Source organism: Artemia sp. Qi Xiang Cuo, chromosome 2 (genome assembly GCF_049724085.1).
Source record: "Artemia sp. Qi Xiang Cuo chromosome 2, ASM4972408v1, whole genome shotgun sequence".
Taxonomy (NCBI): domain Eukaryota; kingdom Metazoa; phylum Arthropoda; class Branchiopoda; order Anostraca; family Artemiidae; genus Artemia; species Artemia sp. Qi Xiang Cuo.
The window spans coordinates 90,536,850-90,564,628 of NC_142795.1; the positions used below are offsets into that span (position 1 = coordinate 90,536,850).

The window sequence follows — 27,779 nt, forward strand, 5'->3', positions numbered from 1 at the left end:
CTGAAAAAATAAATTTATCTGACATATTTTTCTGGTCTTTTCTGCAATTTATATATATATATATATATATATATATATATATATATATATATATATATATATATATATATATATATATATATATATATATATATATATATATATATATATATATATATATATATATATATATATATATATATATATATATATATATATATATATATATATATATATATATATATATATATATATATATATATATATATATAATTTTAGGCTTATCTTTAGTAAGATATACATATACGCATATACCAATGCATATACGCAAGAGCGAGGGAAGGGGCCTATTCGTGCCTTTTTCCCGATTTATCGGGAAAAAGGAGTGGCGGTAATTCACACAAATTTTGAGGGGGCGGGGCAAGATGTGTTTTCAACATCAAAGGGGCAATTAATTCCCTTTTCAATGGATATGCCAAAAAAAGGTATTGTCAATGAAAATACCAAAAAATTATGTTTATCAAAATCTTGGGGGCGGGGAAGAATCTAGAGGGGCAATTTACCATCTGGATCCTTTTGCAATGAATGCCGTTAAGCTGTAAATCCATTCCAACAAGTTTCATTCAAGTTCCCCAACAGATCTTTGAGTAAACGAAAGGCAGTTCTCCTGATCTTTGGTTATCTTTGGTGATCGCTTTGGTTATTAACAAAAGTACAAGTATCCTACTTCTTCCTTCCCTGACTTCAAAAACAGCCTAAAAATCATCTGAAATTCCTTTTCTGTATAAAACTCCTTTAAACAAAAACAGAAAGATATAAAAACGCAGCAACCCTTTACTTCTGGTACAAAAAATCCAGTTGAAACATTCATACTTTTTCGACTTCTTCCAGTGAGATCATGAGTCTAAAAGAAATAAAATAATTAAGTTTGATAATAAGGGCCACACCAGAGACAATAATGTTCTCGAAAGTGTATGTTCCCAAAATTGATAATTTTACAGTAGAGCAGAAATAATTAGCAGAAGTAAGAGCAGAATAGCATAAACAACAAGCCAAAAGAAATGTCTTTCTAAAATTAAACTTCTTTGACACCAAGCAACGTCAGACTCCGCAGATCACGAAATTACCTCTTCAACGCACGAGGCTGATAATGTCACATTGCCTAAAAATTTCTAAGAAATAATTATGGATGGGTCGATACAGAAATCCCAAATTACGAACATATATTCTTTTATTTTTAAGATCTCAGATCTAGACAAAATTAATAAAAAGTAAAGACTAGTTTCCTAGTTGCACTCTGAGCTGCCCGGGTTCAACTCAGTCTCTGCAAGGAAGGGTTCTTAAATTTCAGTAATCAGGGCATCCAGAAGGAACTTTCAGATCTTGATAAACTTAGTTGGAATTTAATAGCTAATGTCCAAGCTATGTCTCTTGGGGTTCAAAAACCAATCTCTTCTATATCATTGAAAAGAGGGGGGGGGGGTCAAAATTCTTTTCATCAGGACTTCTCACAGGAGGGATTTCTGGATTTCAGTCAAATGAGGAAACAACCATTTGTTCCTAAAGTCTTTTACAACCATTTGTTCATACGTATTTGTTTCTAAAGTCATGTCAAAAGAGCTTATGTTAAGGAGTTAGCAGATAGTGATCAATCTTTTTGAGGAGCAAGAATAAACGTCATAGACTTTGGGTTATCCAAACATTATCCAGCCTCTGCGAGAGGGGGGGGGGGGGCTTGATGTCATGTCATCAGGACATCTACGGACATCTGAGGTTTTGCGTTGGCCGCACCTGGGCACTTCTTCTGAGAAGGCAGTGGCATGAGGGTTTTGGACTTTCGCAAGATCTTCTTCCGGTTATAGGCAGACAAGCCCAAACGAGGTTAGCCAGGGCTTATGAATAATGTAAACAACATCGGTTCTTGAAAGCATTATTTTCTGACCTGGCCTCCAAAACCAGAACAGACAATACATCAGAATCTAAACACACAGGAAGTTCAACCCATATGCTGGAAATTCAACACAGCTGAATTTCCCGGCATGGGCCGGAATAGTTCTATCCCCCTTCATAGGGCTATAGTGAGAAAAAGGTTGAGACGGCCAGGACACACACTGAGGACGAAGGATGAGAGATTACCAAAGATCATCCTTTTCTGCCAGCCATCTGGGGGCAAACGAAAAGCAGGTCGTCCCTGAAAGGGATTAGAGGAGGTCGCAAGGAAGGACTTAATAGAAATCGAAACTTCTTGGGAGGTGGTAAAGAGGGCGGCTTTTAACATATTGGGATGGAGGACGGGTGTGCGCACCTGTGTGGGTCTCAGGCAGCTTGGTGCTGCAGTGAGTTGTTAGTGTTACTGGCAGTAGTGACTGAACCCAGCCAAATGAGCATATGAGCCTCAGCATAGACAATTCAGCAATAAGAAACTGAAGACAAGGAACCTCAATGCAACCAAACTTAGCTTAGGTAACTGTACTAAGGCATAGATAATTCAAAATTGATGACTCCACAGAGCCCCGTCAGGTCAGCATGGAAAAACGTAACATAGTGCATATCAACCATAAAACATGCTGATATAGTGTATCAACCGGTCATAAAACTAAAAACTAGCGATTCTAAAATTACTTAAGTATGAGGCTCACTTTATATAAATAGCCATTAAGTTATTAAAAAAAAATACATCAAGCTTTCTGAAAAGTTTTTTTTGAAGGTACCATAGTCATGTCAACTACTCAAAAGTGAACTTACACGGCAAGATTTACAGAGTTACAAAAAAATAGTATTACGGCTGAGAAAGCCCGCTACAGAAAAAAAACCCAAGATCTTAGAACTTTTGGTTTAAACAAACTGTCAGAAAGAGTTTTATGATGGCAATGAAGCTCAACATGTATCTTTCAACCTGTTTCGAGTGAACTATACAAAACAAACGCCACCACAGACGAAGGGGTCAACCGGAAAGCTTCTAAGCTTAGGCGAAAAGTATTATACGAGTTTTCTGCGTATTCCTTCAGGCATGGGGAAAAACATTGGTTATTTTTAGACAGGTCACGCAAAGATCACTAAAACCATTAAGAACAAAGATTATAAAGGAGAGAGACCCGTAAGCTAAACATGCCCTTGCCCAAGCGTTAAATAGAACTTCCGCTTTTATTTCCTTGGAAAAAACCCATAGCCCAAATATGCCGTAGGCCAAGTATTTCATAGAACTCCTGACCTTATTTATTTGGAAGAAAAGGAGCAATTATTACTGAAATTACAATCAAAGGAATATTTGAAAAGGCGAAATTCAAATGTTCAGATACTTAGTTTGCAACCGCTGTGATAACAATTGACACAATTGCAACCCCTGCGCAACATAATTTGACTAAAGAAAGTTTTGTCGTACTTTCAGTATTCTATATTTTTTTATAGTGTGGTATCCTTCCCATGTCTTTTTATAGAATGGTATCTGCAAAATTTGGGCGTTTTAACGATATTTTTTTTCGGAAATATCTGCCACTTTTGAATTCCAATTTTGATTTTTGAATTTATGAATTCCAAAATAGAATTGGAATTTTTGTAAGGTTTCAGATTTCCATATTTACTTCTAGACTGTATTTTTTATCTGAAACATCAGGAACTAAGAAATAGTAACCTATTGCCCAAAATATTAGGACTAAAAAAGAGATTCTGAAAGATCCCTTTCAGAAAGAAGCACTAAAAAAAGAGATTTCGAAAGATTTTTATTTGGAGTCTCCGACTCCAAACAAAAATCCCTTTAGGAAAATTTTCCTTAAACAACAAAAAAGTGTTAATGAACCCCAGATCTTTCCCTCCCCCGCCAAAAACAATAGGCAAGAGGAAAAGGATAATTGCATTTCCGAATTTAACGTTAAAAGTTTTACAAGAACCGCATAATGTGTAAAGATTTTAATATTGCCATTTTTTGTCAATTTGTTTTTAGTTGCCTTAAAAAATGATAAAAATAAACAAATAAATCACATCACAATGACTTTGGCACTTACATCTTGTTGCTTTTGATGGGGATGTAAAAGGGTTTTGAGATGTCGTAGGCAGATGGTGTTCTGGTCTCTCAGCTGACAGCTGTGACAATTGTTGTGTTAATGCCATAACGCCTCCTTCAGCGACAGTAATAATTACCCAAATTGGATCTGCAAATACATTGAGTTAAAGAACGTGAATGCAATGAGAAACATAGATGATAAGTTTCCAGCTAAACGGACGTATTTATTTTTCTAGATTCAACACTAATTTTCAGCAATTTTTACGCTGATTTGATCTAAGTTTGAAAGCTTGACTAAAACTGAATATCTGCAATGTTAAATTTGTAAAATGCTATAAAGGCTTAAGCCCATACTGTCTCACTTATTCTACAGCTTGATAGCTTGCCCATAAACACTTTATTCTTTGAGCGTACATGTTTCACGAATTTCAAATATTTGGCAAAAAACACACTGCCTTTCCAGTGAAAAAAAAAAAAAAAAAAAACAACAAAAAAAACAGCTTGTCATTGGCACGTGTACCCGCTCAAAACACTGGAAGAAAACATTACGCTTGTTTAGTCCCTTGAGTTCACTTAGATTATTTTAAATCACTTCTAATCTTTTTCAAATTAACAGATTAGCGCCAATTTTGAGCAATTTTTACGGTGATTTAATTTAAGTTTGGAAGTTTGACTCAATAAGCTCGAATATATCCTATGTTGAATTTATGAAAATACTATAAGATTTAAAATAATCTAATCTCACTTAATATGCAGCTTGATAGCTTCGGAAAGAGCATTTTATTTTTTGAGTGTCTATGTTCCACAAATTTCAAATATTTGCCAAAAGCACTCTGCCTTTCTAATGATAAAGCTAGCTTGTTATTTACACGTGTAAACGCTGAAAAACTTATGGCTGCTTAGGTCTTAACTTTTTTTTCGCATGCTGACCAAATGTCTGCTTCGCACTGGCACCGATCTCATGATTCAACGTCCTCAGCCGGGAGTGCAATACGTGGTTGGGGGCAAATCATCCGACGCTTCCCGTGTTTCTCCCCCAGGCTTCTCCAGGTACCCATTTAGAGGTGGGTCGACTCCGGCTGAACTTACAGTCACACGATTGATCACCGTTCCAAACCAAATAACCAGTGATACCAGGAATCGAACTCCTGACCTCAGAGTTTCAAGTCCAGAGCGCTAACCATTCGGCTAGGACCCTTGACCTTAGCATTGGTCAAGACTTGCTTTGGTCTTAAGGTCATTTAAATTATTTCTCATAACTTCCAATCTATTTAGGCTATGTTTTTCACTTACATACTAGTCAGAGCTACACAACAGATGGTTCACAAATCCAAAGTGGCCCAGAAACAGCCGAGTGTTGCCAACCGATTCTTTTCAAAAGAGGCAGAATATTGCAATAAACAAAAAAGTATAGTAGGCTACTACAATAAAAAGTAAAGAAAGTATTATTCTTTTAAAGCTTGAAGTTTTACGAACACAATCTTAAGATTAGAATATAAAATTTTATGGTTATGGGGGGACTGCATGTGAACGGGGGGAATTTTCACCGATGGGGAGGAATGCGCTGGACACAGTTTTTATGTCTAAAATTCTTCCATAAATCGTATTCGATTGTGAATATATGCAGGGTTAACAGAGAAACACAACCAGGAAATTTTCCAGAATCTAGGCACGATCTTTCCCTCTATCTCTATGAGTGGTAATCGTAGTTAATAGGTTTATTTAAAGGAGTGGGCAAAGAGGGATCTATCCTTCGTAAATGTGATCAAAAGGATATAGAGGGATCCTTCCACAGGGGACATAGAGGAGTGGGCAAAGAGGGATCCTATGAGTGGTAATCATAGTTAATAGGTTTATTTAAAGGAGTGGGCAAAGAGGGATCATTCCTTCCTAAGTGTGAACGAAAGGAAATAGAGGGATCCTTCCACAGGGGACAAAGAGGTTTGGGGAAAGAGGGATCCTATGAGTGGTAATCGTAGTTAATAGGTTTATATTTCCCCACTTGGATATTAGTATTTCATTTTGCAGACTTAAATTTTAACTTGTATGGCTTAAACCTTAAAAATGCAGAGCAAAGCATTTGCGTGGGGGAATTTTCAACTGTAGGAAGAACACGCTGGACACCGTTCTTATGTCTAAAATTCGCTTTACCCAGCGAAGCTCGGTATCCTGGTATTAAAACATAAGATGAGCAGGAATAAAGAATTAAACTTAAACGATGTCTGACTAGCGATTAATAAGTCAATCTTTTTTTTATTGACAAACCAAATAATAAGTCAAAATTTTGATTGTTGCATACAATATAGGCTAAAGCTGTTTCTGTTAAAGTTAAATTACTATAAAGTTGCTTCTTTCAGGTCAATATTTTAGTATGCAAAGCTAGACCAAAATTTGTTTGATTTAGCATTTAAATTTAAAAAAGAAAACTTCTCTTTATTGCATTTTTCAAGTTAAATAATGGCGTTTCCAATATCTGTTTTTGACTTAGGGATGTGTTCAATTAATCCTCTCAAATCAAGGACAACGGGTTGCTTCAACTCAATTTAAGGGTAATGAGTTGTTCGAAATTAAACATCTACTAAAAAATGGATCGATTGATAACGTTTGCATATTTATTATTTATTAAAAAAATATTGGCTATCACTTCTATGTAAACAAAGAGCCATACATTGTATTTACTCACAACGTGTTTTTATTCAAGAGCAGGCGTACAGGTAAAGTTTATTTTAAAGAAGGGTTCAAATTGAAGAAGAAAAAAAAAACAAGGAAAAAACACATAAAACAAAAATAAAACGTGTCATTTAAAAAACAAAACAAAAACAAACGGATTATATGAAGAATAAAGGAATTTTTCGAAAAAATAAAAATCTTACTCTTATGGATTAGGGAGAGGGCCCGAAAATGGGACATTTAAATGTTTTTCCCTTTTTTTGCATCATCCTTATTTTGTTGTTAGCCACGATATATTTATTTCTATTTCTTTTTTGATGAACTTTCAAAGTTTTCTTTGTGTGTATACTCAACACTTACTATCATGTTCTACCAAATTTGTAAAAAGAAATCGATAATAAATCAAAATTGGAAGTTGTTCAACCCTTTCTAGTCGGCTTTGACAGACAACGCCACGCTTGACACAGTGTAACGGTAGTGCATGCTAACGCCACTTTAACGCAACGCCACACAGCGTAACGCCACGTCACAGTGACAATGTCATTATGCCTTCACAGAAAAAAGGGGCTTAATATCACTCTTTACTCTTTGACGACAAAATTTTATTTTTAATCTAATAAACTGAAAAAAGAGAAATATAGATAAACCTCCGAAATAAGATCCCCCAGAGGTAGTCATCCTCCAGTAGCTTGTATAGATCCCTGCTTCAGAAGGGCTTATCATATCAACACTAATATCCCTCTCCTCGCTCGGAACCAGCATTCCCACAGGCACTCCTGACGCTTCTGATAGTTGAGTTCCATTTATATATTGAAGGGAAGTATCCTCCGGCCAAACATCTGTGCCACTATTCCGAACTCGCCAGGTTTTGATGAATCTAGATAATATAAAATTATATAAATAGGTACAATATAAAACTGAACTGAAGCTTCATGAGAAGGGGTAAGGAGTGAAGCTTTGAACAGACTGGGGTGGAGAAGATGCATGCACAAGCCACCTGTTGACTTCAGGCGGCTTGTTATGCAGTCAGGAGCGTAATTTCGCCAAAATCGTGGGGGGGGGGGAGGCTACGTTGGACCTCATTTTCCTAAGTCAAGCGAAAATGAAAACTGAGCCAAATAGTACCAAAAAGGCGGAGGTATACTAATGAAAACTGATCTGTTTCTGTGGATTCTTGAACTATGTAGGCCTATCTTAGTTGACGAGGTCTTTTGAAGACGGTAGATTGATATTGTCTGTAGGCCTTTTTGAAGACGCTAATTTTCAGTTAGGGGGCAAACTGGGGTCTGAGGGGGCAGTTGACCTACCCCCCTTAACCTCTAGCAATTTACGCCCCTGGCTGAAGCGAGCTGTTAGTAGTAGCAGTACTATATTAAAATTATTAATTACATGTATTTTATAAATATATATAAACACCAGGGTTGTATCCAGGACTTTTTTTGGGGTGGGGGGGATAAGAAACTATTTTTTTTCGGTGAGATTACAAAAAAAACGCATCATTTGTTTATATTCATTTCTGTTGCGTTTTTACGAGTCAGAGAAACATTTAGGGGGGGGGGGTCAAACCTCCTAAACATCCCCCCTTGATACGGCTTTGATAAACACATATACATAATTATATGTATGTAAAAACGATCCAGGTTACAAGAACATCTTATGTCTTTAAACGAGCAATAATTGTGTATGTGTATATATATTTTTTCTCGAAAACGGGACAATATTTTTTCTGAAAATTGGCATGATAACATTTTCTGGTGTGAAATAACGATTTAGGTAGGTCATGACTTTGAAAAAAAAATTTGTTCCCCACTCCCAGCACCCTTAATATGTTTTTCTTAAATCGTCTGCTAACTGAAACTAGAGACAAAAAAACCGGAAGAAATTGCCAAAATGAAGGTAGACAGTTGGACAAGGGTGAGTGAATATAAGTCACGTCATTACTATTCCTAAACATTTTGACCTGGGTTAACTTTGCATTGTATTTGATCTACTATTTGTATTAAATTTAAATGTAACGATTGTTTAATTCATTAGCCGCCTTGCAAGTTGAGAGAACAATTCAATTGAACTTTGAGCAAGATAATGATCTTAACAAGATATCCAGCCAAAAACATTGTTAAACTGGATTTCCAGTAAAGTAAGTTTGTTTTTCTTTGTAGTTCAGGGGTATCTGAACTGGTACCTGCATAAATTGACTAAGCCAAAAAATAAAATGAATGTCAATAAAACTAAAGCTAGAAGACTCACACCAAATGATTTTTCCCTGCGTGCATCAGGGTATGGGGGGACTGCATTTCTCCGGGAGGGGAGGATACACCAGACACCGTTTTTATGTCTAAAATTCGCTTCACCGACCGAAGCTCAATCCCCTGGTGCTTACGATTAAAACTACACACCGTGATAAATGACTAACTATTGAGTTGACCCTGATAGTTTGTTCCATATTTTCCAGACATGCTGAAAATCTACCGATTGATTTTGGAGGCACATTTCAAATGAGGGTTATCATATTGTAGTAATGTAACAGAGTAGTACCTTCATCTTATAGTACACACTTGTGTTCTTACATCCATTTAGGAAATATTTTCACCGGTGTTGGGGTTTTTGCGGTAATTTGTCTCTTGTGGGTTTTTGTCAGGTGCTTTTATTGTTTTTATGAATAATTATTTATGAAAAAATCATCTAATTTTGATACTTTCTTATTAACTATCCCCAAGGGCGGATCCAGGATTTTTTTTCGGGGGGGGGGGGAAAAATCGGTTGATCGAATAAACTTGCGGTAGGAGCAAGTTTAATTAAAGCAAACTTGCGTTAATTAATTAAATTACACTACTTTGGACTACGTGAGGGGGACGCGCCCCCTCACCCTCCTCTGGATCCGCCACTGACTATCCCATTCTTGTAGGTTCGTATTATTTATTATCAGTTATATTGAACTAAAAAAAGACTGACTGATTCAACACTGATCCCCCCCCCCCTTTTTTAGGACAAGATAAAACGGTTTTCAAATTTGGCAATTTCAAGCAATGAAAATTCAAGGGAGTTTTTTTTTTTTTTATGGCAGCCAGCTAAGAAATCGGTTAATGGTAGTAATATTACTTATGTATACAGTTCGTTCTTTACTATATTGTATTATCTTAACTTTTAGTTACTGACAGTCATATCAGCTATCTCTACAGCCATGATAACAATGAAACGTATATAATACTAATTTATAGTTAACTATATCAATCCTGAATACTTTACTATAATACTAATGTTAAAAAGGGAACCCCATGTTGATTTTCGGATACAAGATGATGCTTATAGCATTTGCTACTACAGTGTTGAACAAAAATACAGTTGTTTTGTAAAAAAAAATATTTTATTATAAAAACTTTTCTTTAATTATGAAAGGTTTTTAAAAACATTAATTTCCTTTAAAATGAGCTATTAAACAGCCCTCTACGATTTTCCATCCCCCCGCTAGCTGCAGAGGAAAAAAATACCGTCAATGCAGAATATCGTAGTTCATGCAACCTTTCTTGTTTTTCAAGCCAATAAATTTTCCTCGCTATTCAAGCCAAGGGTCGGTAAGTTTCGTATATAGGGGTTTCGGACAAAGCAGTTCTAACAGCGTACTTCTTGTTTTGCTCTGATACAATTTTCAGGAGTTATGGGCTATTACATTTCTTAGTATTGGACATGATCGTTTCTATTAGGTTGCTAGCTACCGCTGTAACCCGGATACGCTGCCCTAAGTAGAGTTAGATCGCTGGAAGGACTTCGAATAGATGAGTTAGATTTTTACTAAACTTACTAGATCAAAGCCATGCAATCTAGATACGTGAAATATAATAAATAAAATATAATATAATAAATAAATAAAACAAAAAAAAGGATAAATTAATAAAATATATAATAAATAAATAAAATAAATAAATAAAATAAACGATTCGAAAAATGAAACGTATGCAAAGCTATCGACTACCTGAAGACAAAAGTGCGGGATCATAGAAATTCTTATGAATTTCCGAACTCTAGGATGAATCGTCTATTCACAGTTCTTTATTTAAGTAAAATACGAAGCGGTTTCAAAAAACCACGTTTTACAAAAAAAAAAATCTGTTAAAGCAGTTAAAGAACTACTTATGGATTTCAAAACATTCAAGTTCTTTATTTAAGTAAATGTAAAGCATTTGCTTCGCAAACATACCAAATTATTTTTGTTTTTAAAGTTTATCCTTAAAATAATAGAGGAGGCGGAAAAGTTAATTGCTCCACAATTGTATGGGATAATTTTTCATATATAATTGTAACGTTTCAGACACAACAAACTAAATTATATATTTACGTTAGAAGTTGTCACAGTACAATGGAGAAAGAATTCTCCTTCAGTGCTGAAGGATTCCAGTTCAACGCACTCTGTGGTTGTGATCGATCATAATAATAACGTTACGTTAGAAGTTGTCACAGTACAATGGAGAAAGAATTCTCCTTCAGTGCTGAAGGATTCCAGTTCAACGCACTCTGTGGTTGTGATCGATCATAATAATAACGTTACGTTAGAAGTTGTCACAGTACAATGGAGAAAGAATTCTCCTTCAGTGCTGAAGGATTCCACTTCAACGCACTCTGTGGTTGTGATCGATCATAATAATAACGTTACGTTAGAAGTTGTCACAGTACAATGGAGAAAGAATTCTCCTTCAGTGCTGAAGGATTCCAGTTCAACGCACTCTGTGGTTGTGATCGATCATAATAATAACGTTACGTTAGAAGTTGTCACAGTACAATGGAGAAAGAATTCTCCTTCAGTGCTGAAGGATTCCAGTTCAACGCACTCTGTGGTTGTGATCGATCATAATAATAACGTTACGTTAGAAGTTGTCACAGTACAATAGAGAAAGAATTCTCCTTCAGTGCTGAAGGATTCCAGTTCAACGCACTCTGTGGTTGTGATCGATCATAATAATAACAAGGATAAAACATGATGGGCAACATAAACTAGCAATTTATGGACTAAGATTTGCTACAACCAGGAGTAATTGTCACAAATTGCCAAGTACACAATTAGTGCGACGTTGACATTATATAAAATGAGCAATAATTAGAAATAAATCACAAAAGTCACATCCTTAGCTTCCTGCTTATCTGTATCTCTGTTATACAAAATTTCGCCAAAAACATCCTTTTTTGAAGGGGTGGGACAGTGAAGCGAGAGAAGATGTTTATTATTTTTTGGTTGGGTTATGTTAGGGTCCGATGAAATAAAAGAAAATAATTATTATATATTTTTTTTCCGTTTGAAGTGTTTTTTAGGGGATTTTGTCCGGCATTCGGTAATGCATTGGAGAGTGTTTTTTAAACGAGATACTTGCTTATTTATTTATTGTAACCCGTTTAAAAATTAACAAATAAATAAAATATATTAATTAATCCCATATATCACAAGAGGCGCTCAAGTCAGTCTATTTTTATTTTAGTTCGTTTTGTCTCAGCTCATTTAGACGCGAAACCTTCAATATTCTCTTCAGATTTAAGTATAATAAGCATGTTGCTGGATTTGTTAAGAGAAGGGGGTAAAGTCCTTGGAGAGGATGGGATTTTCTCTAAAACCTCCTCCTCAGTTAATTAAGTGCTTCTACTTACCAAGTTACCTTGTTTGACTGGTTTGCTGGCGTGCTGACTACAAGCTTAAGGAATATTGTCAATTGAAGTTAAATTACAGCTGCAGTTTTTTTGAAAGGGGGGGGTTTAATATTGCCCCCCTTGCGTGTAAATCTTCGTCTCATGTTTTTCTAAGCTAGATTTTCTCCTGAACAGTTATTATAGCAAAATTACTCAACAATGGCAGCAACCCAATTATCGTTTGAAAAAGCAATTAAGGACTTGAAGGAACGCCTGATTTCAATTTCTACTGATCAATCTTCGATCAAAGCGCACCAGGCTGGAGTGTCTTCCAAGCTCGATACGGTTATGTCCGACATACAGTCACTAAGGAAAAGCTTAGCAGTTCAAGATGCTGAAATAGTAGAACTACGATCTTCTATTAAAAGCCATCAAGCTGAGCGTGTGAAACTCAAAAAAAGGTTTCTTGAACTAGAAGTTAAAGATCGTCAGCTGAATTTAATTATTCATGGCCTGCCAAAAGAGAAATCAGGCCAATCTCTCAGCGAAAATATTGAGACTTCATTTAAAGAGAAATTAGAGATTGAAAAAGATATTCCCCTTAAGAAAGTGCACCACATAAAGAGTGTTAGCCCCATTACAGTTAGAAAAAACAAACAAGCTGGAGTTTCGCCTGTTCTTATTTCTTGTGCGAATAATTTGGACTTGCAAATGCTATAGGGCAATGTAGGCAAACTTAAAGGAAGCGGTGTGAGAATATGTACTGATCTGCCTCCTTCACTAAATGCCTTACGTAATGAGCTTTTGGCCAAGGCACGTGATCTTAAAGCTCAGCAAACTTCCAAGTTTACGCGAGTGAAACAATCCGGTGCCAGACTATTACTGCAAACTAGAAACGATATTACTGGCCAATGGGTAACACATGACGAATGCTAATATTGGTTGTATATATCTCTATATAATGATTTGTCAGATTGATTATGTTTTTTTATTCAGTATATAGTCTATGCTGCTTAGGAATGTGAAGATCGATAAGAAAAGTGTCCTACTTGAAAAAAAGTGTATTTATCTCGTTGTCTGTGTTCTTTATTTTTGTTTCCTTTCTTTTTGCTCTTTTCGTTCCTATGTGCTTTCTTTTTTCCGTATTTTTTGCTTATTTCCAAATCCCTGCTCATCTATCTCTGAGCTCCTAGGCCTAAATTCATTAAAATTGGTTCAGTTTTCTTCTCGTATATCTTTTATTGCAGAAATTCTACAAGAACGTACTGCCGCACTGCCAGCGCTTTAAACTTCAAAAAGGTTTGACTTTTTTCCACTGCGTCATCCCGGCTCACCGCCAAGTGGAGAATACGGGTGAGTAATTATTTTCTAATTTGAATGGTGGTGGCTGTGGTGGAACTCGCGATAGGTTGAGTTGGAGGGGATACCCTTGAATTTATAACAGATTCTTTCATGCATTGATAGAGAGGATGAAAACACTTATGATTATTTTATTAATAATTTACCCACGAACAAATACCTTTCTCCTGGAATGATTATGAGTAAACCAACAAAGAAGTGTCTGAGAACAGCATTTCTAAATTGTTGTGGACTTATGAGTAGTTTAGAAAACATTTCACTATTGCTTCCCGACCATAAGATTGATGTTTTTGGTGTATGTGAAACATTTTTAAATGAGCAATCTTCTGAGCTAGCTCATATAAATGGGTATAAGTCGTTATCTAAAAATAGAATACGTAGACAGAGAGGAGGGTTGGCTTTTTTTTTTAAATGATAGTATACCTGTAAGACAAGTGAATGATTATGATTACCTTTATGAAGAAATGTCATTTGAATTTTTTGCTATTGAGCTAGATCTAAGTCCTTCGAAAATATTATGTTGCGCCTTGTATAGGCCGCCGAGTTCGGCTGCTAAACAATTTGTAGAAAAGTTCAATGAACTTAGCTCGCTGATGACCCAAAGAAAATCTAAGTTAATGATGTTGGGTGATTTTAATATTGATATTATTAATGTACATAGGGATGTGAATTCAATGCTTTCGAATAATGTTGCTGTTGACTTTGAAACTATTTGTATGTCCGCGGGTTTACTTTCAACATGCCGGATCCCGACGAGAATCACGGAGTCGTCAGCGTCGTTAATTGACAATATTTTCACAAATTTTCAGACACTGGGTTGTAACATTGTAGTTGAAGATACTTCTGGCCATTTTATGGTCCTGTGCGACCCTCGAACGGGTCCCCCTCCCTGGAGGAATTACTGCAAGTTATATACCAACTGAAGAATGGGTCGTCGGAAGGTACGGATAGCTCGTCGACAAGCCTATTAAAACGGATAATGCCTGATGTTACAGAATTTTTGGTTCATGTTATCAACTTATGTTTTTCAAGTGGACGCTTCCCAACTTGCTTAAAGTCTGCACGTGTTTTAGCCCTGCATAAGGGTGATGACGTGAAAGATCCAACAAACTCAGGCCATTCTTGATCCTATCTTCATTCGCAAAAGTAATATAACGATGTCTTTACAACCGCATATTGAAGTTTTTTTGATAAGAGGGGATGTTTTAATGACCTTCAGTTTGAGTTTAGGAAGGGTCATAGCTCTAAACTTCCGATTCTGACACTCAAACAGTTTATACACGACACTTTGGATAAAAAAGAAATTCCGTCTACTATAGTTATAGATATATAAAAAGCGTTTGATACTGTTTGTTATGCAATTTTCCTTCGTAAACTGGAAAATTAAGGTATACGCGGACCTGCAAATTCTCTGATTGAATCATAATTAACTTGGCGCAGTCAGTTTGTGGATGGTGGAAGTGCTACCTCTTCACTACGTGGTATCACTGGTCAAGTCGGCGTTCCTCAAGGGTCCATACTTGGACCTCTACTCTTTCTTATTTATGTAAACGACATCAACAGGGCGCTGGAAGATCTCGGGTTAAATGTCCTATTCGCTGACGATACGGCCTGCACAGTGTGCGGTGCTGATGAAATTTCGCTTAAGAAGAATATATTGGCAGCTCTCGATAGGATAGAAACTTGGCTTAGTGCAAATAAATTATCTGTTAATATGTCAAAAACCAAGTTCATTATTTTCTCTCGTACTGACCAGTCATTACCTAAACTTAGTAGACTATCCATTGACGAATCTACCTATTTAGAGCATGTATCTACTATGAGATATTTAGGTGTGCTAGTTGATCAGAATATAAGTTGGAAGGAACACATTGCTAAATTGCGGATGAAGTTGGGAAGGAATGTTGGCATATTGCGGCATTTTAAATTTATTCTACCTTTTCATGCAATGAGATCGGTATATTTTTCCCTAGTCCATTCTTATCTGAGTTATTGTCCCTGGTTTTCCTGAATACATTTAAAAATCATATAAAACCATTTCAAAGGCAGCAAAATAAAGCACTGCGTATCCTGAAAACTTTCATCCCCTCCCCAATATCCCTACCATCAAAATCGCCGATTAAAAGTATATATTTTTTCCTTAGTATATTACCAGTGGAATTATTATTATCTTTTCAAGGATTGATGTTTTGTGTTGTCTTTTGCTAAAATTCTACCGAAAAATTTTTATGCTATGGATCTATTTAACCAATGCGAGCATGATTATGGAACGAGGGGATCTTCTAAGTATGTTGAACCCTGAGCGTGCACTGGGAGATCGAGGTTCTCACTCAGGCACTCCATAACCAAACTTTGGAATGTACATGGGTCGGGTCTTAATATTGGTCTTTCTGTTGGTATACTGCGGGGGCAATTAAAAATGCTTTTACTAACCCTTTGATCATTTTAATTTTTTTAAATTTATTTATTATCATTATTATTTTTTTTTTAATTCAGTTATGGTCTTCCCGCTGGCTCATTCTCTTGATAGGGTTTCCACACGACTTCACTTCACTATTTTTGGTGTTTTGTTTTAGTTTGTTCTCCATTTGGCTGCTGGCTTGGGGTGATGCTTGGTAAGTCATACATTTTTCTTTTTTTTTATTTATTTACAAAAGAGTGTGATGAAGCACACATACAGTTATATATTATATTTTTGTTATTTTTATTTGTTATTGGATCCCTGGTAATACGAGCTAGATTCTCAGCCGGGCATACCCATATTGTAGTTGTATTCAGTTTGTAAATAAAAGAACCTAAACCTGAACCTGTGAAAATACCAGATTTAGCGAGAATTTAGACCTTTTCAATAGATGAAAAGAGGTAGTGGAGCAAATTTTGAAGCTTCAAAACAGCAATCAGAAATATTTTTCAGCAATGAGAAGGGTAGAGAATTCCCCAGTGGAAAATAAGTAGGTTATGAATGAGAATGAGCGAACATAACTCATATGCGACCATTTTTTATTATAATTATATACCATTTTTTATTTATAATTATTATGTGTGGAATCCAATCGATAATCCATAGCTGCACATGGGTCCAACCCCCCCAACAGAGAAGGGGTTCTTTCTGGAGGCAAGGAATACGGGTAAATACAGGAACACCTGCATATAGGTAAATAAAAGCCAAATCTGATAGTTTTTCGTTGTCATATATACTCATCCCAATGGCCACAAGTCACTTTAGCTAAGATTAAAAAAAAAAACACATCCTTGGATTTCTATAGAGGAGACGGTTTTAAAGGGAAATAGGGTGGGATTCCCTCCTGTATGACAGTTAATTTGATATTATTACGAAAAATAAAATCGAACCTTGTATTGGGTGGTATACTTTCTCCTTCACCAATCGTAATGTCTGCAACAAAAGCCATGGAAGGCAATCTATTCCCATGTTGAAAATCAAAAAATGAGCAAATGGCAGCTTGCAAATTCCTGAAAAGGACGCAACATTTGCAATTATCATTCAAGAGAAATTACAGTATGAAATTGAGGAAGCTAATATAATAAAACTTGAACACTGCGCTGAATCAAAGGTCTGTGTAATAATCTTCTTTATTTAGGCTTTAATCATTCAGTTTTTATTATAATCAACTTATACATATTTTATATTCTTAGACATAGACATATTTATTGACACACTCGACATAGCAGTAAGTAGCACTAAAACCGAGCTGGTTAAAAGGTACATAAAAAATCATACAATCGCGAACTACAATTACTTTATGCTATGAAACAGACCCGTGAAAAAGAGAAGATAAGGACGGTGATACTGTGTTGTGCGGCAGTAAACTGGTTCTAACTTGTTCTGTCTTCTGGTGAGTATGTTCGGGGGTGCATTCGGGGGAGGATACACCTGCGTTTTGAGCTTCTTAGAACGTATTGTCCAAATTTGACTTCAAGAGTCTGGTGGCGGTTGCGAAGTGACTCAAGTCCCAGTAATTCAAGCGCCTTTTCGTAGGAGAAATAGCTTTCTCCCATCTCAATTTTACAAGCACGTATTTGTATTGCCTCAATATCTTGGCTAGCCCGGAGCTTAACTGGACACTTGGGCCCCAAACAGGACACGCGTCTAGTACAGGTAGAACCTATCATGTAGGTCAGTTTCATTGACTTCCCTTTGAAACCGAACCTCTTCACAGTACCAAGCGATTGCAGGGTAGCGTAGCCTTTGCAGACTAGCTCATGCCCATGGCTGTTGAATCTGCAATCAGTTGAGAAAGTAAAACCCAGTATCTTTTCACTGTTCACAGGCTGGAAGAGGGTTACCGGCTCTTGGAAATCAGTTTTTAGAGTGTTGAACCTCATTACTTTGCACTTCATTTTTATTTTAGATAATATTAAATTAAACTTAGTATAATTAATTTCTTTTATTATAATTAATTTGATCACTCGTTTATTTCTCAGGGTGTATTAGAGTTTTATGCTTCAATTTGAATACGAGAGTCCCCCTCCAATATGGGATTCAGAAATAAACAGAATAATTTGAAAGACGTTTGGGCTGTAAGGAACCTCAATCGAGGAATTAAAAAACAGGCCAAGCCGCTTAGGGGCCCAATAAAATTTAAAGCTGATCTATTCGAGAAGGTAAGAGAGTAAACCCAGCAGTATCCAAGCTACTGTAAGCGCAAGTCATACCATTGGTGCTCTGTGAGTCCCAGTTGTGGCTGTTCATAATAAAGTTACCGTTCCAAGGAGACAGGGCAAGCCGAAGCTGAAACCTGTCGTGAAGCCGACTCAAAGGGATCTTTGGAGACTAGGTTCACAGCCTCAAGACTGATTTTAGTGGGCACCCAGTATCTCAGACTTTATCCCACGGGTTTTTACAACTGTTAGACTCAAAGAAGCCATCAAAGAGTAAATCTTGCACGGAAGTGCCGGCAGTGATTGTTTACAATGAATTCCAGTGAGATGGTGCTAGAAGTTGTAGCTCAATCAGTAAGTATTTCGCAACTAATTTCGCGAATTTATAAGAAGACTTGTAATTACTGGAGGATCTAGAGCAACCCTCATCATCTGTGCCTTAAAAAATATTTACAACGGGGTGGGGGGAGGTGGCAAGCTTTGAAAAATTCTGGTAGTGTGAATAAGGTTTGGAAATGTTTAGTCGGCAGTAAAAATCTACGACCCCATTAAATATAAAATTGGCTACTTTGTATGGAAGGGGTGGTCGCAAAAACTTAGAAGGGTTTTCATTCCATTGGAATTCCCCTCCAAAACCTTTTTTGCTACCATATTTCCCCATGTCCCCCTACAATATTGAATAGAAGTTTTGAGATAGCCATCTTGCTAAGAATATTCGAAGGGTACAACAATTATGCCTTTGGAGATGAAACAACTGCACCCCCCCCCCAATCCCCTGGGCCAAGGACCATATATTATGAAAACTGACAATTATTTATAGGTGGGTTTCATCAGAGGCAACGCTTTAGCATTGGCTTAGTAAAAGAGACATGTGCCTTTAATTTGTTACTATTTTTACCCTGGATACTCTTTATGGGATGGGTGATTGTAGAAACTTGGGAGGGGCTCATTCAGTTGAATATTGAGTCTTAATAACCCTTGTAAAAGTCGAAAGCGGTTGGATAGCATACTGTGCTCACCTGTGCCGTTTCTTGCTACAGGGCAATGCCTCATGATGTTGGATCAAAACTTAGAGATAACTATTTTGTTCAAAATAATCAAAAGGTTCATCAAATATAACTCCAGGGCTAACATGACTCCCATAGCTTGTGCGAAAAAGGTCGTAAATAATACAATTGCCAACTGTTTATAAATAAGTTTTACAGTGGAAAAAGAGGGAGTGCATAATCTTGGACGTCCGATTGACTCAAGAACTTGATTTGGGACATATCCCCTTCCAAAAAAGAACTAAAAAAAATTTTTGAGGTTGATTTGAGGCTTATGTCCTTAAGTCCTTGGGCTAAGAGGAATCTAAGTACAGAAAAAAAATGTATATCTCGAAAATAAGGTTAAAAAATTAGTTTTTGTTCTTAACATCTTGAAACTTAAAACTATAAGTTCCTAGAGACGGGAAGCTCATTAGTTTGAAGCTTATATTCTTAAGTCCTGACGCAAAATTTGAACCCCAATGCGCAAGAAAAAAGAAATTGCCCCTAAAATCATTGTCTGCCTTATGGAGCCTTTGCCTTTGTTCATGGGCGCCCATAAGGGGGGGGAGGGGGCGCCAGCCCCCCCCCCGGATGATTGATGGTGTCATATATTTGTACTAAATTAAAAAAAACTTTTTTCCAGAGAATAAGTTTTCAAAGAAAAGTAAAGAGCTCTATTAAGCCAAAAATGGGAAGAAACAAAGTCAAATAATATTCCAAGCGTAAAACTACCATAAATCACTATCAACAATTAAATGAAACTCTAAACAGAAATTATAATTAATAGCCGAGTCAAACTCAAAACGAGAAAAATTAACATTACTAGGCTGACAATCCCCATGCCTTCTCAAGACCAGAACATAAATTAGGCTTTACTGAAAAAAAAAAAAAAAATGACCATGGATTGTCAGTTAAATAATCCACGGAAAAAATAACTATTATTTATTCCTTAAAAATAAAAAAGGATAAAAAAAGTGAGTAATAAAAGTTATTTAAGTAGAAAGTTGAAAACATTTAAACATATTTTGTTTTCAGTAAAGCACAAATTATTTTCCGGTCTTGAGAAGGCATGGGGGTTATCAACCCTACTAATGTTAATTTTTGTTTGTTTCGAGTTTTACTCTGCTATTTATTCTAATTTCTGTTCATTTATTTATTGATAGTGATTTGTGGTAGTTACACTTGGGTGATTACTTGACTTTTTTCTGCCCATTTTTGGCTTAATGGAGCTCTTTATTTTTCTTTGAAAAACTTGTTTTGTGGAAAAATTTTTTTTTAGAATAATTTCTGTTTGTTTTTTATTGACAAAGTCATTTTCATGAAAAAAAAATTTTTTATATCTTTTCGATTTTGTTTCTATAAGAATCCATAGTTAGGATTGCTATTTAGGAGGAACTTTTTCAACAATTTTTAATCCTGACACAAATAGTATTTTTTAATTTTTTTTATACCTCCTCAAGGTGACTTGAAAAAAAAATAAAACTAAATACAGTTCCCAACAGATTCTATCTATGCTCAGTGACAACCTATATATACTTGCAATCTATTTATTTAAAATGTAAGAGCAAAAGTAGAAATAGTAGTCCACCCGAAACCTTCAACTTAATAACCCCAGTCGTTTTCGATATATTACTGAATTGTCTTATTGGCAACCGTAACACAATGCCTCTTTATTTAGTTTTAAATCAGCATTTAGTTATATAGCATATTGGGCCAATTGCATAATTGTGGGGGTTTGTCATGCCCAATATCCCTAAAGACACAGTTGCTGGACTGTTCTACTATGCTGAACAAAATAGTTGTCTGAAAATTTTGACAAATATGTTTGGGAAATAAATCAACTCGAGAGACGTTCTGATTGCCCTCCAATTTTTTTTTTTACTCTTGGAAAGGACCCTAGAACTTTTAATTTTGAATCAAATTAGCTTCTTTAAATGTTTCAGTGATATTTCTAGCTGTTACAGAGTGGTGCTGCCTATGATATTGCTTATATGCCTTTTCGAAAACCTGTATGTGTACAGTTTTTTTGTTTAATTGGAACGCCCCCTAAACACTTCGTAGAAGTTTCACCTTAATACTCTAAGCATCATTAGTTACAGTAACTGTAGTTGTAGTACTAAAAGTATACACATAGTGCCTTCTGGCTAGTTAAAATCCCCCACAACTTACTTTTAAAGATCGAACTTAATAATACAAGTTGTTCTTGAGATATTGCTTTGTCACCTCTTTGAAAGTCCACATGCTCATAGTTTGTTTTGATTTAGTTCAATGTTTACCTAAATATTTATTATATTTGATTACTGAAGACACTGTTATATTCTCTTTAGACTATTGGCTACAAAATAGCTATCTCACAATTTTTATTGAATGTGTTTGGGGAAAAGAGGATATCAGGGAGGAGGGGGGCTATTTTCTCTCCATCACGCCTGACTCTTAAAATGGAACTAGAACTATGCATTTTCAATCAAATGAGCCTTCTCTAAAGTTCACAAGACCAACTCTTCATAAAAACCTAACATCCCCCCAGGCATAACTTAAAACCCTTACCCCCATACTCTGGAGGGGGGGGGGGTTGTCAACCCCAAAAGCCGTGTTATGAGATCATTGGACTATTTTTGAACAAATGGCTATCTTAAAATTTCTATCAGATACATTTGGGGAAAATATGACGTGAGGGGGGGGGGGGGGGGGTTAGCTGCCCTGCAATAAATTTGACTCTTAAAAATGGCTCTTCAACTTCTGATTTCCAATCCAATGAGCCCCCTCTGAAGTTTATACGAAACACCATTTCGATGAAAACCTCATCCTCAAAGACATAATTTCTGGACTTTTAAACTACGTAAAAAAAAAAAAAAATATCTAGAAATTTTGAATGGAAGTTTTTGGGGAAATGATGGGCGTGGCAGGGGGGGGGGGCAGTTTCCCTCTAATCACTTTTGATTATGAAAGAGGGCACTGGCCCTTTCAATTACCAACTGACTGAGCCCTTTCCAAAGTTTATATGACAACATATGGCCATCTTAAAATTTCTATCAGATATATTTTGGGAAAATACAATGTGTGTGTGTTTGTGGGGGGGGGGGGGGGGGGTATTTGCCTTCTTATCACTTTGACTCTTAAAAATAGCACAATAACTTCTTATTACCAACCCAATTAGCCCTCTTTGAAGTTTATACAACCACCATTTCTATAAAAACTTTATATGCCCCCAGGACGTAAGTTACAACCCTTGACTTGAGGCTATATGAGGGGGGTGGGAGTTATCCACAAAGCCATAATATCTGGACCTTTGAACAACATTGAACAAAATTGTTATCTAAAAAATTATGATTGAATAGGTTTGGGGAAATGATTGGTGTATGGGGGGGGGGGGAAAGGCTGGTTGACCTCCAATCACTGTTGACTGTTAAAAAGGCCATTAGAACTTCCGATTACCAATCAAATGAGTCCCTTCTCACGTTTATACGACCACCCTTTCTATAAAAAAAAACCTTATATCCCCCAGGGCATAACTTACAACCCTTGCTCTGAGGGTGGGGTGGGGGGGTCGGAGGAGTGATTGACGTGGGGGAGGGGGAGTTGGTTGCCCTCCATGAGCTCTTTTTGAAGTTCCTATGACATTTCTTTCTATGAAAAGTGCCCTGATCTAAAAAAACAATACCATATTGTGCCCACATCGCTGTTTCTGTTATTTACAATTGGAAGGGCTTGGTGAAAAGACTTTGAATTATTGGGTTTTCAAAGATGTAGCTGCACAGTGCTATGTTGAATCAGAATCAGGATCTAAGGCTTTTGTTATGCTTTCCTTGTGTTGTTAAAGATGTCTTTCCAAATTTTATGGCTTCTACTGACATTAATTTTCCAACATTGAATGGCATTTGATGAAAAAAGAGTATGGCTACTTACCAGTTATTCATTTCTAGGAAAAAAGCTGCTGTACTTGAAGTAACTTCTTCACCAACAAACTTTCTTAGTTGTGTCACTAAGACATCTTTGTCAGTTGTACACATTGATTGGAACTGCGAAAGCAAACCTGTTTCAAATTCTTCCATCTCATCCATTGGTAGTCAATAGCAGCCAGACACTGCTAAAAACAAGCCAAAAATAAACCACACATTATTCTAAACATGCAATTATAGTACTGCCCTTAATTGGGCTATTATTATTGTTATGATTTAGATTAACTTATTTTGAAATGTCTCTGTCTTTATGTTATAGGCCTTGTTTATCTGTTTTCAAGCCAAGTGTGAGGTTGCAGAATAATCAGAGAGAGAGGGAGAGAGGGAGAAGGAGAGAAAGTGCCTTGAATGTGAAGTCAAATGGTGCCACTCTTTTTTGTGAACTGAACTGTGTTTTGTTTCAGAGTACTGCTTGTAGTTCCTGAGTTCTAGAGGAACATGAGTGAAACTATCTGTATTTTAAGTGGTGGCCATGCATGCATAAGATTGCCAAAGATCTGGAAGATGCAGCCAGATGACATAATAGTATAATATTGTGCTGGCATGTTAGTAAATTGAGAGGGAATAGTCAGTTTGGACTTGTCCTAGTTAATGATAGGAACTGGGCCAGATAATGTGTTAAACCACAATAGAGATACAGGAAAAGACATAGAGAAGGATGAAAATTTTTGTTACTTTGGATGCAAAGGGAGATTTATTTTATGAGGAAGAATTAGTGATAGTACTAAAAGGATTAAGATATAACAATAATGCCCTAGGTGCTGACAGTGTGGTAAACAAATTTTTTAACATGGTGGTTATGAAATTAGATATAAGTTGCTAAAGATTATGAATACAAGTTTTGAAAAAGCAGAAGTACTTAGTAATTTTAGGAAAACTCTAATTAAACCCCTCTATAAGAAAGGTGACAAGAGTGAGAGTGGTAACTATAGAGGCATTTACTTTTAGACTTGGATGTGCTATAGATAAAGTTTTCAGGGAAGAACAGGTTGGTTTTAGGAAGGATTGAGGATGTTTTGCATAAACTTTCATTCTCAGATTAATAATTGAGAAGCACCTGTGTCATCAAACACCTTTAATCCTCAGTTTTATAGATTATGAGCAAGTTTTTGATTCAGCTGATAGAAGAGCTTTAGTATTTGATTCAGCTGACAGAAGAACTTTGGCAAAGGTCTTATCCTTGTATTGTATACCAGACAAACAAATTAAAGTAATTAGTGCTATGTACAAAAATAACATTGTTGTAGTTAAGGTAGGAAATGAGGTTAGTAGTTGGTTTTGTCTTAAATGAAGAGTTAAGCAGGGCTGTGTCCTATCCCCATTTATATAGATAATTTTGATGGATTTTGTATTAAGGATCACAGGAAAGGTAATGGGAGATCATGGAATCAAATTGGGAAGTAAAACTCTTTTGGACTTAGATTATTCTGATGATTTAGGCATCCTAGATGAAAGTGTTAGCAAAATGAATGAGCTTTTAGAGGTTCTGCAAGTTCAGGGTGCAAGAATAGGTAAAAAAATAAATGGCAAGCAGACTAAATTACTGAGACTAGGAATAAGCAAAGATGAAAAGGTGATGTTGGGTAATGTGAAGATCAATCAAGTGAACAGCTTCACTTACCTGGGTAGTAGGTTATTATTAGTAAAGATGGTGCATGCAGTGAAGATGTTAAAAATAGAAGGCCCAGGGTGTTTTTCACAGTTGAAAATAAACTTGGAAAAATAGGAAGATAAGTGTAGAAATTATAAGATAAGTATTAAATATAGGAAGATAAGTGTAGAAATTATTTACACTGGCTTATCAACAACAAAGAGCTGATATTGACACTGACAGGAGGGGACAGTAAAAAAAGCTGTTCAAACTATCTGTCAAAACTCAACACTGACAATAGTTTTTCTCCTGCCATGTAGTAAACCACTGGAATAGTCTGTCAAATAAAACAGTCCCAGCAATGAAGATTTCAAGAAGTCATTGGATGTTGAATGGAATGGTGTTCCCTGGAAGTACCAGTGGGATGCATTTGATGTTTAATCGTTCACATCATCAAGTATAGAGCATGTAACAGATCCTGATGAACCTTAATTTGCTCCAAAGCACAAATTAAGGTAATCTATTTTGCAAGGGTTCACTTTTATAATGTAAAGGCTTTAAAGGTCATCAAAAATCACTGCCCTCTAGAGGGAGAAGGAGTGGATAATACCTTTTCAGGAGATAATTTGGGCTATAGAGCCATCCCTGAAGGTTTCATTTTCCTAACCTAACCCCTATTCAAGATAGCAAAAAGTACCTAAACTAGAACTTTACTGGATTTAAGTTCTTATCAAGGGATTTAGCAAAAGTATGAGGTTTAGAACACTTCCTTGTGAACACAAGTTAAAGTAATCCTTGGGCTAAAGTTCATTTCTGACACAAACTAATGTTATATTTAGATTCAGGGTGAAATCCTGATTCTAAATTTATTTCTATTTCTTAAAATTGGTTTTAAATTAATCTAATAGTAAAAGAAATATTTACCAGTGTCTTTTTTCTCTTAAATTTAAGAATCAGATTCATAAATCTAAAAAATCTCCTTAATATGGATTGAGAAAAGATATGAGGCTTGAAACACTTTTCATGGACCTTATTACAGTGGTAAATTGGGTCTATTTATCAAGGTTTCACTTTTATAGCATAAAAATTTCAGAATATCACAAAAAGTCAGTGCCTATTGGAGGAGGAAGGAGTAGAGGTAAATGCTTCAAAATTTAAATTTTGTAATAACCTCATTAACAAGGTAGCTAGCAAATAAACATACCAGTAAATATTTACCAAATCATATTATTAACTTACAAATAAAGTGAATATACCACTCAATGCCTTTTGTTATGCTCTTTACAAAAGTAATAATCATTTTGTTGGAAATGAATTTTAGCCCCCACACCTATATATACCAATTCAGGGTATATATTTGCACATTCGGGGGGTGGGGGGGAAAGTTTAATCTTACCTCTCATTTACATCAGAAATAAAATTTACCCCTACCCCCCTAATGTGCAAATAGGCTATATACCCTGAATTGGTATAAATATGAATGGGGTTAAAATTTATTTCCAACAAAAATGACTGTTACATTTGGAAAGAGCATAAAAAAGGCATCGAGCGGTATGTTCACTTTATTTGTAAGTCAATGATATGATTTGGTAAATATTTACCAACATACCTTCAGAACTAGCATTTCAGCCTGAATAAAAATATAGGAATCCATTTGCAATGGAAACGAACTTCAAACCCCCCTCTCTCCTTAATGTCCAAATATATATCCTACCCTGAATTCTAAATAGCCTAGGTCTAGGCTATACACTGTCACTCTTTTCTTCAAAATGATTTAACAGTTTTTCAAAAAAATACAAATTTAATTGCATTTATATAATTCAGGGTAGGCTGTAGGCTACATCAGGGGGGGGGGGTTGTAAAGTTAATTTTCAATGTAAATAAATGTTAAACTTGGGTTCAGGATGAAATTCTAATTTTAATAGTGTGTATTTTTTTTTAGCTAGCCTATCTCATTAGTGAGTTCATCAAAAATTTTACCATAATAGATAGGCCTACTTCCCAGGGGATCATTAAGGGGTCAATATATACCAAATCATATTATTGAGTTAGGCCTAGGACTAAAGTGAATACATCATTTGATGCCTTTTTTTATGCTGATTATGAATATAATAAGCATTTCTATCTTGAATGAATTTCAGCCCTCCCCCATTTATAGGCCAATTCAGGGTTAGGTTAGGTATAGCCTATATTGGGGGGGGGTGCTTAAATTCATTTCTAATAAAAATGCTGGTCAATATATACAAAATCATATTAATGAGTTAGGACTAAAGTGAATACAACATTCGATGCCATTTTTTTATGCTGATTACAAATATAATAAGCATTTCTATCGGAAATGAATTTCAGCCCCCCCTATATAGGCCAATTCAGGGTTAGGTTAGGTATAGCCTCTGTAGGGGGGGGGGGGGGCTGAAATTCATTTCCAATAGAAATGCTTATTATATTTGTAATCAGCATAAAAAAAGGCATCGAATGGTGTATTCACTTTAGTCCTAACTCGATAATATGATTATTGACCGAAATGCTTATTATATTCGTAATCAGCATAAAAAAAAGGCATCAAATGGTGTATTCACTTTATTTGAAACTCAATAATATGATTTGGTATATATTGACCCATTAAGGCAGTGAATTAATTCCTGGGAGTTTTATTCACCTAACTACTAATTTACAACACAAAAAAGCCCCTAACCTAGAATTTTGCCCTATTTACTTTGGCAAATATAACTGACCCTTTAAGTTTTCAAGTGTAAACCTACAGCCCACTTGAAATAAAAAAAAATTATTATCTGACTACATTTGGACTGCATCTAAAAAATCTATATTTATTGAGAAAACGAATGAGCTTCATAAGAACTCAGACTAGCTTCAATAAGCGTAGACTCAATAAAAATATAGACAAAGTTGTAACAAAACATTTTCTAACGTGATTGAAGTTTGAAATTTATTGAATTACATGA

General features: G+C 35.8%; 1 protein-coding gene across 2 annotated transcripts; it reads right to left on the reverse strand.

The window, feature by feature from the left end:
• Positions 1-746: 746 nt before the first annotated feature.
• Positions 747-27,759, reverse strand: LOC148955787 (protein ILRUN). Of its 2 annotated transcripts, none has more exons than XM_089108352.1 (6): positions 27,746-27,759; positions 23,173-23,350; positions 16,970-17,089; positions 7,297-7,526; positions 3,981-4,127; positions 747-883 (listed from the first exon to the last, which is right to left on the reverse strand). In XM_089108352.1, the coding sequence occupies exons 2-6, from the start codon at positions 23,325-23,327 to the stop codon at positions 876-878; spliced, it is 660 nt and encodes a 219-aa protein (XP_088964478.1). In that variant the 5' UTR covers positions 23,328-23,350; positions 27,746-27,759; the 3' UTR covers positions 747-875. The 2 variants fall into 2 exon arrangements, with proteins under 2 accessions (XP_088964478.1, XP_088964477.1); XM_089108351.1 differs by lacking the exon at positions 27,746-27,759 and adding an exon at positions 27,617-27,722 and having other exon boundaries at positions 23,173-23,353.
• Positions 27,760-27,779: the final 20 nt, after the last annotated feature.

Coding starts and splice junctions, on each gene's coding strand:
- LOC148955787 (XM_089108352.1), bottom strand. CDS start 23,327: ATGGATGAGATGGAAGAATTTGAAACAGGTTTGCTTTCGCAGTTCCAA. Junction 17,090..23,172: donor TTCCTAGAAATGAATAACTG/GTAAGTAGCCAT, acceptor CGTCCTTTTCAG/GAATTTGCAAGCTGCCATTT. Junction 7,527..16,969: donor AGTATACCACCCAATACAAG/GTTCGATTTTAT, acceptor TATATTATCTAG/ATTCATCAAAACCTGGCGAG.